Raw genomic sequence first — 17,830 nt, 5'->3', positions numbered from 1 at the left:
CTGCTGCGCAGGATGACCCATGTACTTATTCCTATATAGCAATCATTCCTGAGTACAAGTTTAGAGTGCTTATAAAAATATATATAAATAAATGGTAAAATATTGGCTATTTACATACATAACACATGTACAGTACATACATATACTTTGTGGAAGAGCTTGGACTGCAGATATGGACACATGATTCAGGACAGGAGATAAGAACATAAGAAGTCTGACAAAATGAGGGGACAATTCAGTCCAACAGGCTCATTTGTTTAGCTAACAGCTAAGCTGTCCCAATTTCCCATACAGACACTTCTTAAAGGTTGTCAAGATTTCTGCTTCCACTATATATCTTATTAGTTTGTTCCAAATCCTCACTACTCTTTGCCCAAAGAGGTGCTTCCAGACTTCTTCCTGACTTTATTTTCCTGAGTGTCCTTGAGTATGTGATTTACTGTTTAATTAGTAATCTTCAAAGTTGGTAATTGTATTTTGCCAGTGAATTTGAACTTGTAGATGTCCTGACTCAGCAGGAAAACAGGATAGAAAATTTATGAGTAAACCAGAAGAAGCGGGCAAAAGGCAAAATGAAAGAAAATAAAAATAAACCGTAGCGACTGTTATCCAGACAAGAAGCAAAATCAAAGTAAAAAAAAACAGGCAAAGAGTTGAAAACCAGGTAAAACTAGGAGATTAAATACACAATAAATCAAAAGGAAGCAATGAATTATCCACAGATCGGATAAGGGTCATGGCCAAGGCTGATTAAGTCAAGGTCACAACACCAGAGACTCCGCCCTTAGAAACAAGGGTCATGACCCTGACAACAGTACACAATATGGCCTCTCTCAAAGGCAAGGCACCAATTTCCAGCCTAAATCATGACAGTAGAAGGGTTTGTGGTTGTTTAATGGTAAAATTCAAATACCTTAGGAACATGAACAATCTATTGCTACACAATATACTGTATTTGTAAAAAAAAAAAAAAACATGCAGTGAACTGCACAATATATTTTACTGGATACTTTAGTAAGCTAAAACAAAAACACTTGCTCATTATTTGATGTAAATTAAAATGGCTCAGTGAGTGAAAGCAGTGGAAAGTAAAGCCATCCCTCAGAATCTGCCCTTTCATTTCAAAGAGGCCATCCTGTTGTCCAAACCTAACTGCTGATGGACTGACAATATTACAGTATTGTATTTAATGATAATAATAATAATAAATAATAATAATAAAGAGAAAATGACGTTTACTTATTGGTCAAATCTGTGAAGCCAATTAAACAGCCTAACGAAAATCCCATGGAGTAGCATAATAATAATAATAGTAATCGAGGGAGTGACATTTGCTAAAAGGCATTTATAAAAAGCATAAAACTGGAAATGACTAGAGACTCACCAAAAGAAAGCAGAAGAAATATATAATTCAATGCCAGTTTGTGTTATTAATGCTGTCCAAATTTGATTTATTGTAACTCTCCAGAAAAAGAAAATCACAGACTGTATCATACCTATATGACATCAACCAATTTATACTTCAAAGTTATATCAGCTGAGTTCAGTTCAATTTGATTTATTTATTGGCAGGGCACTTCCACTTATAAGTCTCGGATGCAATCCAATAATTATTTTGTAGTAATTCTGATGTGTATTTGAGAGGGGTGGTTGTTGTTTGTTGTGATATTTCTCGAGCTTCTGTAGAAAAAAAAACGCCACAAGGGCAAATAAAGTACTATAGTAAATTCTCACTAAAGAAACACAAAGGACATGAAAAAGAGCTTGTGCCCCAACTGGGATAGATTGATAATGGGTGGCATTTTTTCTCTTTAAAACTGGAAGCACAAGAGGTGTCTCAAAAGCAGCATGAGGTATGGAGGAGTGTTCCATAAGATGGCTGCTGATGAAAAGTAGACTGCTTCCAGCATTGGTCCTCTTTTATCAGATCGGTAGCTTATTTTGAGGGTGACTTCCTCGCCTCCGGGAACACTTAAAGAAGGTGTCATTGTATACATTGTAAACCCCTCTCTATCCCCCTGAGTGTCCTGACACTCATGACCTCTGGGTACTTGACAGATTATAATGCAAATAAACTGAACTACATTGATTTGAATTGAAAAAAACAACCATCTCCACATGCCCGGTGAGGCAAGCACACATCCCAAAGTTTTACATTCCAATAAGTACAGCAGAGATCTTCTGGCATTTAAGCTAGGGTGAAGTTAGTCTCAATGAGCCAAACTTATAAGAAATAAATCTTCACACAACCATGAGTGAACACATTCATACATGAAAAAGTCACTATTTGAAAACACTATGCCATTTGAACATGAGTTGTCATTTGAACATGTTTCTTTTTTCGATCTTGCCTGATGCACCATAATAACTGATTAATAAAAAAAACAAGCACTAACTACTACAAGTAGCCAAAATTTGCATCGGGTGTTACAGACTCAAATCAAATGTATGTTTTAATTTTATATTATAGTAATAAGAATAGCAGCTCACTACTCAAAACATGGAGCACCTGGATTCGAACCAGGTACCTTTGGGTTATAAGGCAGCAGTTCTTACCTCTACACCATTCAAGAATACATAGCATGGTTCTGTCGATTGACATTTGAGTTTGGGTTTTTAACTCATTGACAGCAACATGTAAATTGAATGATTTTTTTTCTTTGCTTATATTCTTGAATAAAAGTGTACATGTTTATTTGATATTTGGACTAAAGTCTTCACACATTATACACTTCACGTCATTAGTATAACATGTTTTAGCTGTGTGCACAGCAGTTCCTGTCATCCTACACTTACACAGATCATTGTCGACACGGAACACACATGAAATGTATGTATTCCAAATAACGATGTATTATTTACCCTATACAACTCCAGGCACCTCACTGCCGGATAAAAATTTTATGACGGACTCGCCTCCATCAGTGGGGGGGGGGGATAGGGGGTTGAGGGCTGGGATGGGATGCTTGTGCTGATTGATCTATTTTCAAAACAAGACGTGATGAGGAGAGGTGAAAAGGAATTTAAGGTGGCCCGGGATTACAAGTTTTTTCAAAGCCCTCAGGGATTCTATTGTATTCTTGATGGGAACAATTTGGCGGATCACTGAATGTCACATTTCTAAACCAATCCAAAGCCTCATGAAGGTGGTGCTCCAAGTAGGAATGCTGCTCTTGTTAACCTGATTGCAATAAACTGTACAGCCGAAAAAAGACCCCTATTAAAGATATGTGTATTGTGTGTGCACTGAGCACTTTCTGTATGTTAAAAATAAACATAGCCTGTTGCAAGAGAAAACGTTTCTGTACATTCAGATTACACATTGGCATTTGAAGACATCCAGGGTGAGTGATACTTTGTCACAGGTGCTGTGTGTGATCTGTTTTGTTCAGTGTTATGATGATAGTGTAGGAGTCAATGTAAGTTTGAAAGAATTGGCAACTCTGTTCATGAAAATATCAAGTGCAAAATATGCATTTGAAGTAAATTAAGAGAGCTGATAATGAAGAGTCACAGGAGATGCAGATTTCAGTACTCAACACACCCAAATCAACAAATCTGCCTAATAACACCTGAAGAATAATGCCAAGGCCACACAACATCCACCTTCTGACTGCATTTCTAAATGAATAACTTAAAAGAAGTTAACATTACTCTCTAATTAGAAATGGAAATATGTCATGCCAGAATAGCCAAAATGTCAATTTACTGCAGCACACCACTGCAGAAAACTATTAAAATGTTCAGACACTTCACTTCACACCACTTTTAATGTATATTTTGCTTTTTTTCCAGGCATAACTTACTTGGACCATGCTGGTGCTACACTCTTCCCTCAGTCACAGGTTAAAAATTTTATGAAGGATCTGGAGGAAAATGTCTATGGTGAGTACTGTTAATTATGATATTTATGTATGCTATTTGGTAGTGGTGATTCGGCAGCAGGGGGTGTAGACTGATGGAAGGAGGCTTTGGTTCAGAATATTTCATGGATTCTTGATCCATTTAGTCTATGACAACATCCCTAGCCTCTTTTGCTGGGGCCTAGCAGAAACACCTGAATGCTTGTTGTGCCAGCAAAGAGGGTCCCTGGAGTGTATATTGAGCTGTTCTCCAAAAGTCTTGGGAGAAGGGCACTATCACTGGCACCATGATCAGGTGTTGAGGGTCATAGCAGACATCATCACCACGGGGATCACTCTCATCTAACAAAAATAACTAATGAGGAAGTACATCACCTTTGTAAGGGCTAGAAAGTGGCTGTAGGAGTATCAAAAGTTACCAGGTGGACTACATGCCACAGCAGAAGATTGGAAGCTGAATGTTGACATAGGGAAACAGCTCAGACTCCCAGACACCCTTACAGAGACCACACTCAGGATAGACATGGTCCCAACGAAGAGACAAACGAGACAAGTGGTCCTGCTGGAACTGGCTTTTTCATTGAAAGACCAGATAAGGATGCCTTCGAGAGGAAGAGAGCCAAGTGTGAAATGCTTGTAGGCGAATGCCACAGCAATGAATGGAGCCTAGGGTGAGCCCATTGAGGTCAGGTGTAGAAGCTTCACAGTCTAATCCCTCTACAGGGCACTCAAGCCCCTTGGTATTTTGAAACTGCACAGCAGGAGAGCCATCACAAAAATAACAGATGTTTCAGATAAGATGTTGAGATAGCTATGGATCAAGTGAGGTGGGTCCATGGGCTACTTAGACATAAGCCTGATCAAGGGTCACCTAGCAAGGCTGTCTGAGGTTGATAGACCTGAAACACCAGATGACCTCAGGTAACATCATTGATGATGTGTCTAAGTTGTACTGCAAGGTGTGTGCTAAATCCGAAAAGTACATTGGTAATTCCTTTTGTATTTTAGTGCAATTAACAGCACCATCATTAAATGTATTGGGCCTTATTTTTTTTAGTAATAAAACACTAATTTTTCTTGCTGAAAATTGTAAAGGCTCAAATGCTCTACTTGCGTTTAGATTAAGTGGTCTGACAGCGTGCCAAGTGCTCTCATGTAGGCCTGAGATCAGATTATCCACCCCAGAATAATTTACAGTTATAATCCCCATCCTGTATAAAACACATAGACTTTAAAGTGTGCATCCAGATCACTATATTAGGCGCTCATCCTCGTGCCATCTCTTTAAACCTGGAATTACAGTATCAAAGAACATGGAATACAATGGTGTCATCTTACAATCTAGTTGACTTTTGTTGTATTTTGGCTATTATTCAAGTGCAATGTACTTTATTAATTCAAATTGTGTTGTATGCAATCTACTCTGATCTTTACGTTTCTTGAAGATGGTGATTGACATTAAAGCAGAGTGTCTATGTATGTGTATAGTTACATAAAATATAAAGCAAAAGGAAGAAAGATCAAATACACCCTATGGCCATATCAGGTTTCCCTAAAACAGTATCTGAAGGCCATTCTGCCAGGAGAGATTGCCTGTCCCATGCTAGACTAATTTTCTAACAGTCCACAGTCACTTTCAGGGTCAGAAGAAGCCATTCTTTATCTATTGGATTATCATACTAGAACCTAATGGCTTCTCATGCTCTTCTATTCCTGAAACCTCAATGACCTTTAAAAGACAAGGTTTTCCAAAGTGGTCTCCATGTTGTCCATTCTTTTCTTCTGTTGGCCCACTAGCCCATTTGATAGCAGGTGTATTCATCTTCTGACCCACTGATATTCTTTTTCCTACTCAGGCATTATACTCTGACAGCCTCTTACATTTCACAGGCGGACTTTCATTAGCAGGCATCAACTTGTGTAGCGTCTTGTTCTGGACGCTCTGCTAAACTGTGCGATGTGACTGTTTTTTTTTTTCTACAATCAATACTGCATATGAAGGGAGCATAATGGCAAGGATGATGTGGACGTCACAGATTTTGCAGAGTCTGTCTGTCTGCAACGTTAGCGCGACATGGAAATGAAACGCATTCACTCTTCTGGTATAACTGGTTTGATTTGAATTGTTTCTCATGTTATTCTCTGAACTTTGAAGAGCGTGTGTATGTATTAAATGATGTGTATGAAAATATGGGCCAAATCAGATTCCTTATCGATTCGATACAGTACGCAGCATTTTATACAATATGGGATGATCCCATATTATTAGGCATGAATGGTGACCCATACTGATGTTTGTGGATGAAGTTCATTATCAAGAAATAAAACAGGAAAAAATCAAGCGCTGGTGTTTTGTCTTGATAGAGTAATATTACTCTACTTTCCCCTTTTGTATTATTAATATGTAGCCTTTGTCAGAATGCCTCAAATCTCACAGACTTACCACAGTTTATAAGGTACTGTACCATATAACTTCTCCCCTCCTTCCCTTAAACATCTATAACCTCAGGCAATTAGGTGAAGTAAAAGACAAGCAGGAGTTAAGTTACAATTTAAACACTGTATTATTGATAATATTCATAAATAATAACAATATACAAAGTTCATTTGAATATTGGCAACCATACAACCTGATAAATGTTGATGTGTAGTTTCAGGTGGCACACAGACTTGTTAGTTACTTAAAATATCTCTAGTTAAGTCATCATTTTGTGGTCAGCTTTCTTCAGAACAGGCCACATGCCTGTCTCAATATGGCTGCCGAGCTGTGCTCTTCATTGTGTTGTCCTTTTCAGTTCATGGTGTGAGATGGTCTTTCATCAGTTTGGTAAGAGAGAGAGAGCAAGGCAAAGCAAGCAAATTTATGGGTTTTTTGTCCAACCCCTAGAGCCAATAGGGTGTCATGGTACTTAAAGGCTTCTGATACAAGCCAATTCCAAACAGCTATACTTTAGACCAATACCTTCACACCTGCCCCCAAAACCATTTGTTATGGTAAAGTTTGCCAGCTAGGCAGTCTGGCTTTCCTGTGGGGGTTGAGTGAGAGACAGCAGAGAAACATTTACCAAACTTGTTTGAGGCACTTCCCCCAACCCTGTCGTAAGATTTAAAGAGACTTGGTCCTAAAGGGGGATAAACATGAATGTTTCTCACTAATTTAATACTAATATTACATTGCTTTGCGTAAGTTACAAATAAAGATCCATCCATCCATCCATTGTCTCCCGCTTATCCGAGGTCGGGTCGCGGGGGCAGCAGCTTGAGCAGAGATGCCCAGACTTCCCTCTCCCCGGCCACTTCTTCTAGCTCTTCCGGGAGAATCCCAAGGCGTTCCCAGGCCAGTCGAGAGACATAGTCCCTCCAGCGTGTCCTGGGTCTTCCCCAGGGCCTCCTCTCGGTTAGACGTGCCCGGAACACCTCACCAGGGAGGCGTCCAGGAGGCATCCTGATCAGATGCCCGAGCCACCTCATCTGACTCCTCTCGATGCGGTGGAGCAGCGGCTCTACTCTGAGCCCCTCCCGGATGACTGAGCTTCTCACCCTATCTTTAAGGGAAAGCCCAGACACCCTGCGGAGGAAACTCATTTCAGCCGCTTGTATTCGCGATCTCGTTCTTTCGGTCACTACCCATAGCTCATGACCATAGGTGAGGGTAGGAACATAGATCGACTGGTAAATTGAGAGCTTCGCCTTGCGGCTCAGCTCCTTTTTCACCACGACAGACCGATGCAGCGCCCGCATTACTGCGGATGCCGCACCGATCCGCCTGTCGATCTCACTCTCAATTCTTCCCTCACTCGTGAACAAGACCCCGAGATACTTGAACTCCTCCACTTGGGGCAGGATCTCGCTACCAACCCTGAGAGGGCACTCCACCCTTTTCCGGCTGAGAACCATGGTCTCGGATTTGGAGGTGCTGATTCCCATCCCAGCCGCTTCACACTCAGCTGCGAACCGATCCAGAGAGAGCTGAAGATCACGGCCTGATGAAGCAAACAGGACAACATCATCTGCAAAAAGCAGTGATCCAATCCTGAGCCCACCAAACCGGACCCCCTCAACGCCCTGGCTGCGCCTAGAAATTCTGTCCATAAAAGTTATGAACAGAATCGGTGACAAAGGGCAGCCCTGGCGGAGTCCAACTCTCACTGGAAACGGTAACAAATTAACAAATAAAGATATACAAAATATTTATCAACTTGTACGCAAAATTTCACATCACAACAGCTGGTGACCTTGGTAACATTCACAATTATGAGAAGGTCACTGTGGTTAACAATGATGCCTTTTTGGTCCAAAGTCCTGAAATGGAATGCTGGACTGGGAGGGTCTCTTTGAAGTCCACCTGCTCTTCCCATGTCTGTGAGGGCTTTTCTCCAGTTTTCCTCCCACATACCAAAGTCATCCAGGTCATGTTTAGCAGAGACACTAAATTATCCCAATGTTAGTGAATGTGGATGTGTGAGTGAATGTGGCCTTTGTATCTAAGACAGACTTTAGTGAATTTAGTGAATAAATACTAAATGAGTTAGACATTCTTTCTGAATACTCTAAACTTAGTAAACGTGTTTATGCTGGTAGTCCTAAACTTCATACAGTAAATCATTATTAGAAAATAGCAAGGACTTAATTTCCGGCCCAGACTGTCCAAGCACCACATTGAATGGACAAAAGAAAAAAAATTACAAGTAAGTGCTCAGCTACAATATCTGCCCTCTGGTGACAGGATGTGCTAATAAATGATGCTGATTAATAAAACAACAGCCTTACTTGGCCTGCCACAGTTGTACATTAATCATTTGCACAATGTGATGAATGATTTAAGTGTGTCTGAATTTCCAGACGACATGTAAACATTAGCAAAAACATTAGCTTTGCTAACAGACTGAGTAAATGCCACTTGTTTAACTAATGCTTTCTAATTTAAAAGCAGCTGAGTAGTGTATATTTGACAGGTATAGAGTTAGTTAGACTGTAGTAGAATACCCAAGAATGGTGAACTACCTGATGGCAGTGACCTTGACTGTGATTTTTGTTAAAACTGACCATGAACCCCACAGAGGTTTATTTTCTTTAGAAATGCCATTGACAAGAGTTTTTGTGTTCCTCTTCTCCTTAATGTTCTGCAATAATGGAAAAAGGCAAAATGCTAAGTGAGCGACTATGGGATAAAAGAGAAACCAAAACCAGATAAGGGGTCAAAAACAAAAAGATCAAAGAAATAAAATTCCAAAGCCACAAATGTTAACCAAAATCAAGTCAAAACCCAAGTACCCTAAAAGTCTTTTGCACTAGATTTTTTTTTTTGCTGAATCCAGAAACATGGGCATGTTCCACTATCTTAAATAGGAAACGGCCAGTGATGTCACTAATATGATGACTTCTGGTCACATTCGAGTAACCACCCAAGCAATCATAATCATGGCTAAACAAAATCACAACACCCATGCTCAAAAACAAAACAGAAAATTGTCAGGTGAAATACTAATAAAGTTCACACTAAGGAATAAAACAATGACAGACTTTTATTATCTCTGTGGCAAAACACTAAAATCAAGACAGTCATCTGTGTTACCTTAATTATAATGTTAATGGACAATATTGTGATGTATTTGTGCTCATCAAATTGAAGTTTCTTGTTTACTGTGTGTTCAGTCTTATTTATGTACTGTACTGTATTGCAGTCAGTAATTTTCATACCTGCTTGGTCCTGAAGAGGGACGCAGTGGGTGCTGGAGCCTATTCCAGCAAGCATAGGGCACAAGGCAGGAACAAACCCTGGACATGGTGCCAGGACATCATGGGGCGAACACACAAATCACACACACACACACACCAACCACACACAAGAGCCAACTTACTATCACCAATCCACCTAACCTGTATGTCTCTGGACTGTGTGGGAGGAAACCAGAGCACCCAGGGGAAACCTTCACAGACATGAGGTGGACTGTATATGAAACAATAAAATTTAAATGTGTTTCTACCAGCCAGATGTCCAATTCACAGCACACACTGTGTCTGATATTATACCATTTCTAAAATGTTCTAAAAACTATACAAGATAATATTTTTATACCAAATATCCATGTAAGTAAACTTTCTCAAATAACTAGTTATATACATAAAATTTATATGTGTTATTGTATACAAGAAAGGCTCAAAAATTTCAGAAAATGGTTAATAGTAAGGGAGTAGGGAGTAGGTGCTGCAAGGTGTCATATGCTTACAGTCTGGTTAATCAGTCCTCCGAGTGGCATCGTGCTGAGGGCGTAATTTTGGCATTTATTCTACAATAATGCGCATGACTTTTTTTTTTTTCTCCAAGCCCCCATGGAAGATTTTCAAGAGAAAAATGATAATCATTTTTCAACATTGACAGACTTGCTCATAAAACATTTGTTCTAAAATGCATAGATTCATTAAAGTGGAATTTCTGACCAGCTTAACAATGGAAAGAAAAGGACACATCAAATAAAAGTTCTATTAAAGTATGTAGGATAATGGTTATAATTGGAGAAATGTTCAAATTGTAAGAGTTTTTGGAAAGGTGATCAGACAGAAATAACATTAGTGACAGAGTGGAATCAAACCTACAATCTTAAAGTGAAACACAACATTCATTCATGTTCATTTCTCATTTCAGAAAATCCTAACCACGGTGAAAACGTACTCATGTGAGGTACTAGAAATGTGCGTTTGTCTATTGGAGACTCGAATCTTCAATCTTTCTTAGAAAAGCCCAACACTTATCCACTGAGCCAATATCACTGAAAAGAGTATTTCGCCAAATCTGTATATAAATGATGAAAAACTGGTAAAATATAAAAAAAATAGTTTGTGTACATTAGTCTCAAACCTTTGATTGAACGTCCAATGCTAACTATTTAACCAATGCTACTTAACTATCATATTGAAGTAATTTGATAAAATGTCAACATTAATTAATCAAAATGATTTTCTTTAAATTAATTTATCTACATTTGTCTTGAACCTTAGACCATTTGATTGAAAGACCAACACTGCTAATTTTTCATATATTTGTTAGTTGGCTTAAAGCACTATACAGTATATATGTTTAATCGCTAAAAATATAATATAAAATATGAGAAATTTAAATTTGACATAATTAACATACAGATCCCGGGTCAAAACTGATAAAATATTGCAATATCACTGGAGTTTGAAGGAAATCGGCTTGGTAAAAGTGGATAAAAAATTGATTGCAAAATTAGACCTAGACATACAGAGAGGGCAAGATGAATAAATGTGTGTAATAATAATAAAAAATGAGAACTGTGCTTCAGTGTTAATGTCACCTTCATCAAACATAAGGTTTTCAACAACAGTGCAGCTGCTCTCAACAATACAGCAGTATTCATGAGAAGGAGGAACAATCAGAAACAACAAAAATAAAAATAATAATTCAATAGATTGAATACACCAAATCTGGACACTTCATATTGAATGATAAAAATTAATCTGAAAAATAACTGCAGTGAAAATACACATACCTGTATACAAAAAACGTTACCACAGTGAACCCAGACCTGTACTAACGAAATCCAAAGAAATCCTTGACCATTTTCTGCATTTAACACGTTTTCCTGTTTGTTCCTAGAAAATGCTACAAGGACGTTCTCCTGTACTTCCAACTCATTTGCTTCTCGACTAGAGTCAGATGCTATTCAAACAAATGTTTAAAACCTAAATTAAACCTACGCTGTTCCAGGTCAATTTGTTACAGTTTGGAGGAAGATTGCTGAGGTATTAACATATCAAGAAAATATTCTGGGACTCAAATGTTATTACTTGCTTACTGCAATTCATATACTGAATATCCTCATTTTTATGTGGATCTGGGGCTGTCAGGTTGCTTGGCACATTGTTATTAATAAGCTTGTGGTCGTCTGCAATTGGATGAGGTGGGCAAGGAGGTCAAATGGAAGAAGCTTTTTCTGTCACATTTACTGGGATGATGTACAGTATAATAATCTGCTCCGGGAAAAACACAGGCAGCATTTCTCAAATTCCATCTTCCACTGTAGTTTTCAGCATAGATGTTATCTTTGGTAGTTTCTCAATGGTCTCTTGTGCCAGTTGCTTGATTTAGGGAGATTTTTTTTTTTTTTTATTATGGATCTCTTCATTGTCTACTCACTAACTTTTGCAGATTTTCTTGTATTAGCCCATCTGTTGCCTGTAAAATCATACAACATTTAACACCAATTTTCACTTTTTTGTTTATCCTAAACATACACCTGGTGAAGGGGCTGGGGGGGTGGTCTGTTCCGCCAGTGCATCTTGGGTATTCTACGGATTATACAAGATTGTGCTGGGAAGTCTAATAAGAAAAAATAAATCCTTTTTTCCTTTGATTCACCCTTGGACTCCAAATATCACTGGTATCTTTCCCATGAGCAAGAGAACACTTAGTGCCACAGCAGGTATTGAAAAGAGAAACAGACAAGAGGACGGTCAGTAACTGTTCATAGTTAGTTTACTACTTGTATTATTGTACAAATGACAACCATAAAGAAATATAATTAGCAACAATTAGAACCACTGTTTCAACATCTTGCTTTTGATTGTCTTGCTGTTTGTTAGCTGGATTATTAGGCCTGTTGCTGCATCTGTCCCAAACTAACAAAGTTCTGCAGCTTTTAGTTTGCTTCATAGGATGATTCAGTGTGACGTGTGTTCCAAATAATTCCACAGACCAAATATCTTTGTTTTAAAAGTTTTCGTAAAATTCAAAGCAAAACAGTTCACACAAAAAATAGAGAAAAAAAATAATATTAAAGCAAGGAAAATGTTTTGTTTAAGGAAAGTTCTGTTTAAGGCTTATTTATCTTGTTTTATTTCTCTGAGTTTGATCATATAGTCATAGTTTAGGCACGTTTAGCATGGTCAGAAAACTGTATGCCATCCCCAGTTTGCAAACTTATCTAACAGTCCATGCATGTAATACAACTATTTCCTAACTGGCTTAATTAGCACTCGGTTTTACAGATAAAGAGAAGAAATTTCTACTTCATATTAACTTACATGGGGTAGAAGACTATACCATATTTTATGTAGCGGTAAAAAATGATATTCTGTTATTTAAATGAAGCACTTACTTAAATTGCTTTAACATTACTCTCTGAGATTACTCTCACAAGGCCTTTTTGGCTTAGAACCATGCTTCTTTTTCTGACTATTCTGTCTCTAGCCCCCTGGCGTCCTTCAACATCTGCAATAAGATGCTGCAGATGTTCTATCAGACGGTTGTGGCTACGCCCTCTTCTACACGGTGGTGTGCTGGGGAGACAGCATTAAGAAGAAAGACGCTTCACGCCTGGACAAACTGGTGAGGAAGGCAGGCTCTATTGTTGGCATGGAGCTGGACAGTTTGACATCTGTGGCAGAGCGACAGGCACTGAGCAGGCTCCTATCAATTATGGAAAATCCACTGCATCTACTAAACAGTGTCATCTCCAGACAGAAGAGCAGCTTCAGCAACAGACTGCTGTCACTGTCCTGCTCCACTGACAGACTGAGAAGATCGTTCCTCCCCCAAACTATACGACTCTTCAATTCCATCCGGGGGTGTAAACATTAACATTATACAAAGTTATTGTCTGTTTTTACCTGCATTATTATCAATCTTTAATTTAATATTGTTTTTTTGTATCAGTAAGGTGCTGCTGGAGTATGTGAATTTCCCCTTGGGATTAATAAAGTATCTATCTATCTATCTATCTATCTATCTATCTATCTATCTATCTATCTATCTATCTATCTATCTATCTATCTACTCTTCTTGTCTCCTGACCATTATTAATTATTACCATACTTGAGCACAGTAATCACTCAATCACAAATCAGTCATCACAAAATATTTTACAAATATACACTCACTGAACAAATATACCTGTACACAAGCTTATCTGTGCAATTATCTAATCAACCATTCAACTGGCTGTAGTGTAATGCATAAAATCATACAGGGACAGGTCAGGAGTCTCAGCTAATGTTCACATCAGACACCAGAATGGGGAGTGTATGAGTTGGCATCCTGGCCAAGATTTGGCCCATTCCCTTAATTGGTCAGGAGAGATTGAGGGAGGCTCCATTTCAAAGCCAACCCACTAGACAGCAGCATTCCTGGGCTTCAGTACCCATTCAGATATCTGCAAGGAATGCTGGGAATTGTAGTCCAGTGGGGGGGAGCAGCCCTGCCTGGGTCCGTGGGAGCCGCCTGGGGGTGCTACAGGGACTTATGTTCCCTACTTTATGGGACTACCGATTGCTCTGAAGTACTTCCATCAGGCTAGTACCCCCAGGTCGAACATAAAAGACGCCACTTCACTTCATTCAGGCAAGTTGGAGTGGTTTGTGAGAGACGGATAAGACTCGCTTGGGATGTGCGGAGAAAAAGAAAGAGTGGGAAGAGTTGTTTTGTTTTACATTTATGCCACTTTTGGAACGTTTGTGTAAGGGTTTTAGTGAAAATAAAACATTTTTATTATACCAGAACTTGTGTCTGTGCAGTTATGCCAGAGGTTTGGGGTGCTGCAATGCTCCCTAATGGACACAGTAAAAAATGTGATCTCAGTGATTTTGACTGTGCATGATTGTTAGTGCCAGACAGGTTGGTTTGAGTGTTTCTGTAACTGCAGATCTCCTAGGAGTTTGTTCAGAATGGAGAGAAAAACAAAAGAACATTCAGTGAGCAGCAGTTCTGTGGATGGAAATGCATTGTTGATGAGAGAGGTCAGAGGAGAATGGCTGGACTGGTTCGCACTGACAGAAAAGTTATGATAACGCAGTTGATTACTCAGTACAACTGTGGTAAAGAGAAAAGCATCTTAGAATATAAACAGTGTTGATCCTTGTCATGGATGGGTACAACCAGTCACCAGAACTGGGTCACCAGAACTGAATCCAACTGAACATCTGTGGGATGTGCTAGCACTGGAGATTTAAAATGTGAATCAAATCTGTAAAAACTGCATGATACAATAGCATCAGTATGGACCAGAATCTCCAAGGAATGTTTCCACCATCTTTTGGAATCCATGCCATGAATAAAAATAACTGAGACTGTTTTGAGTGCAAAAGGGGGTCCTACCCAGTATTAGTATAATGGTCCCAATAATTTGTTCAGTGAGCATAAGTGTGAATTGACCATTCCTATCCTGTCCAAATTACTGTTAGCTGAAAATTCACTTCAGTATATCCCAGAGTTCACAACGAGATGAAGCTAAAAGGAGAACATCAGCTATAAATTGCATAGATGCAGTTCACTGGTACCTAAAACTCATATTCATAAAGTCTCAACTGGACTTTAGTTTTCTGTAATCACTAGCATAGCAAAAAGCCTGTTTATTAAAACAGGATTACTTGTACAATGGAAGGTCCAGCTGTTTCGATCTTGTCCAGCATTTATGAACCTCTGTTCACCAGAAATGCCATCCCTTACTTTCCTCTTACTTTGTGCTTCTTATTGCATTTCTTCATCAGACATTTCAGCCCTTTTGTGGATGGCGTGATGTCTGGATGCACAAATGTATTCCACATGATTTACTATCTTACGCCTCCCTACTGCCTTTCACCTCTCTTGTGGATGACGGATGACATTACGCCTGGCAAAGGCATGGACGTCAGATGGACAGATGTCTTATCGTTTTATATATATAGAGATGACGAGGCAGACATATTATTATTAGAGCCCTGCAAGCAGGTCCTCCAGCTTACTGGGAAAATGTGGGGATTGGTGGCAGGACTGGCACTAGCCACCGTAAAAAACCTCACACTGTTTCAGTGTGGTGCTGAGGTGTCACCCACTACACTCAGGTCCCCCTCCAGGTTGTTCGTTGTGTGGTGGGTGCAGCAATGTGCTACCAGCGTATGCTCCTCCTCCTCCCTTGTGGACACTGCTTTTACTCTTTAAACACATCAAGAATTGAATACAACAGCAGTCACGTACTTTGGCAGCACTTTTCACGATATCTACAGTGCATATAACCATCAGACCTCTCCAGGCCCGCAAAGCACAGAGAACAGATTGGACGGCCACAAACCCTCAGATATTTTTGCAAGGACATAGAGCAGGTTCACTGCGTTATGGTCAAGAAAAATAGAATTTTTTATTGAACAAAAATAGCTTTCATAGTTGTAAATCTGCAAACTGTGTCTTGCTGAGCTGACATTGATCTATGAATTTTACTCAGACAGAACAAACCACAGGGGATAGAGTGACAAAAAAATGCTACGAGCCATAGAGTGTGCAGTATTTCACATGCCTGTGTGCCATACGTACAGTTAAGAGAATATAAAAATGCTCCTGAGCTGAAAGTGTATTGTTAGATATTTAAAGAAAAACGCAAAACGGTGGAAAGAAAAATGCAAACATGACCGTGTGAGAAGCATCTGTTTAAGACTAAATTAAGCAAAGACCTCAGAGAGAGGTCATTGGCAATCACGGTTTATTAAAAATTATTTTTTGGCTTTATGTATTAAAATAAAAATATGGAAAGATAAGAGGCAACAAGGTTGTAGACCCCCTAAATCTTTCCTGCTGAAATCCAGATGTTGGTGAAAAGATGATGGCTGTCTCATTATGCTGCAGCATACACCCTGCTGCTCAGTCTGGCCTGCCGTTATCTTACTGGTTTGATTTCATTCACCAAGCGTCTTTAAGAATCCTCTGATCTACAGTCATATGAAAAAGTTTGGGAACCCCTCTTAATTCTTTGGATTTTTGTTCATCATTGGCTACGATTTCAAAGTAGCAACTTCCTTTTAATATATGACATGCCTTATGGAAACAGTAGTATTTCAGCAGTGACATTAAGTTTATTGGATTAACAGAAAATACGCAATATTCATCATAACAAAATTAGACAGGTGAATAAATTTGGGCACCCCGACAGAGATATTACATCAATGCTTAGTTGAGCCTCCTTTTGAAAATATAACAGCCTTGAGACGCCTCCTATAGCCTTTGATGAGTGTCTGGATTCTGGATGGAGGTATTTTTGACCATTCTTCCATACAAAATCTCTCCAGTTCAGTTAAATTTGATGGCTACCGATCGTGGACAGCCTGATTCAAATCATCCCATAGATTTTCGATGATATTCAAGTCAGCCATTCCAGAACATTGTACTTCTCCCTCTGCATGAATGCCTTTATAGATTTCGACCTGTGTTTTGGGTCATTGTCTTGTTGGAATATCCAACCCCTGCGTAACTTCAACTTTGTGACTGATGCTTGAACAATATCCTGAAGAATCTGTTGATATTGGGTTGAATTCATCCGACCCTCGACTTTAACAAGGGCCCCAGTCCCTGAACTAGCCACACAGCCCCACAGCATGATGGAACCTCCACCAAATTTGACAGTAGGTAGCAGGTGTTTTTCTTGGACTGCCAGTGTACTTCTTCCTTTTTGTTATGACCAAATAACTCCATTATTGTCTCATCAGTCCAAGCACTTTGTTCCAAAGTGAATCTGGCTTGTCTAAATGAGCATTTGTGGCACGAGTGCAGAAAGGGCTTCTTTCTCATCACCCTGCCATACAGATGTTCTTTGTGCAAATTGCACTGAATTGTAGAACGATGTACAGATACACCATCTGCAGCAAGATGTTCTTGCAGGTCTTTGGAGGTGATCTGAGGGTTGTTGTGGTATAGCGGGTCAGCGCCTTCTGCAAAAAAAGGCTGAGTTTTTTAAATCCGTATAGCCGTGCCATTCTCCGTGGGTCGCAATCGCACAACCGCGGGGAGTTAGTGAGGTAATTGGAGCGCATCGCACCTGCACGTGTGGGTTCACGTTCTTGAATGCCTCATTGGCTTCCTGCGGTGTGTGATTACGGCGCTGCACCCACAGAGGCGCGCAGGGATGTGTGTGTGTGATATATATGAATTGACACCTGAGAAGGGAAAGAAATGGAAGGATCGAGGAAAAGAAAGCATGAGG

At 39.4% G+C, this 17,830-nt stretch overlaps 1 protein-coding gene across 1 annotated transcript in view; it reads left to right on the top strand.

Moving 5' to 3' along the window:
- mocos (molybdenum cofactor sulfurase) overlaps positions 1 to 17,830 on the top strand; it is a 542,026-nt gene that overhangs the window by 23,790 nt on the left and 500,406 nt on the right. The window contains exon 2 of the mRNA XM_051935533.1: positions 3,796 to 3,885. Within this exon, the coding sequence (XP_051791493.1) occupies positions 3,796 to 3,885 (90 nt within the window). The remainder of the gene's footprint in view (positions 1 to 3,795; positions 3,886 to 17,830) is intronic.

The sequence above is a fragment of the Erpetoichthys calabaricus genome, chromosome 13 (assembly GCF_900747795.2).
Source record: "Erpetoichthys calabaricus chromosome 13, fErpCal1.3, whole genome shotgun sequence".
Taxonomy (NCBI): domain Eukaryota; kingdom Metazoa; phylum Chordata; class Cladistia; order Polypteriformes; family Polypteridae; genus Erpetoichthys; species Erpetoichthys calabaricus.
The sequence above is the reverse complement of the archived record's forward strand: the minus strand, read 5'-3'. Positions and strand labels throughout refer to the sequence as shown.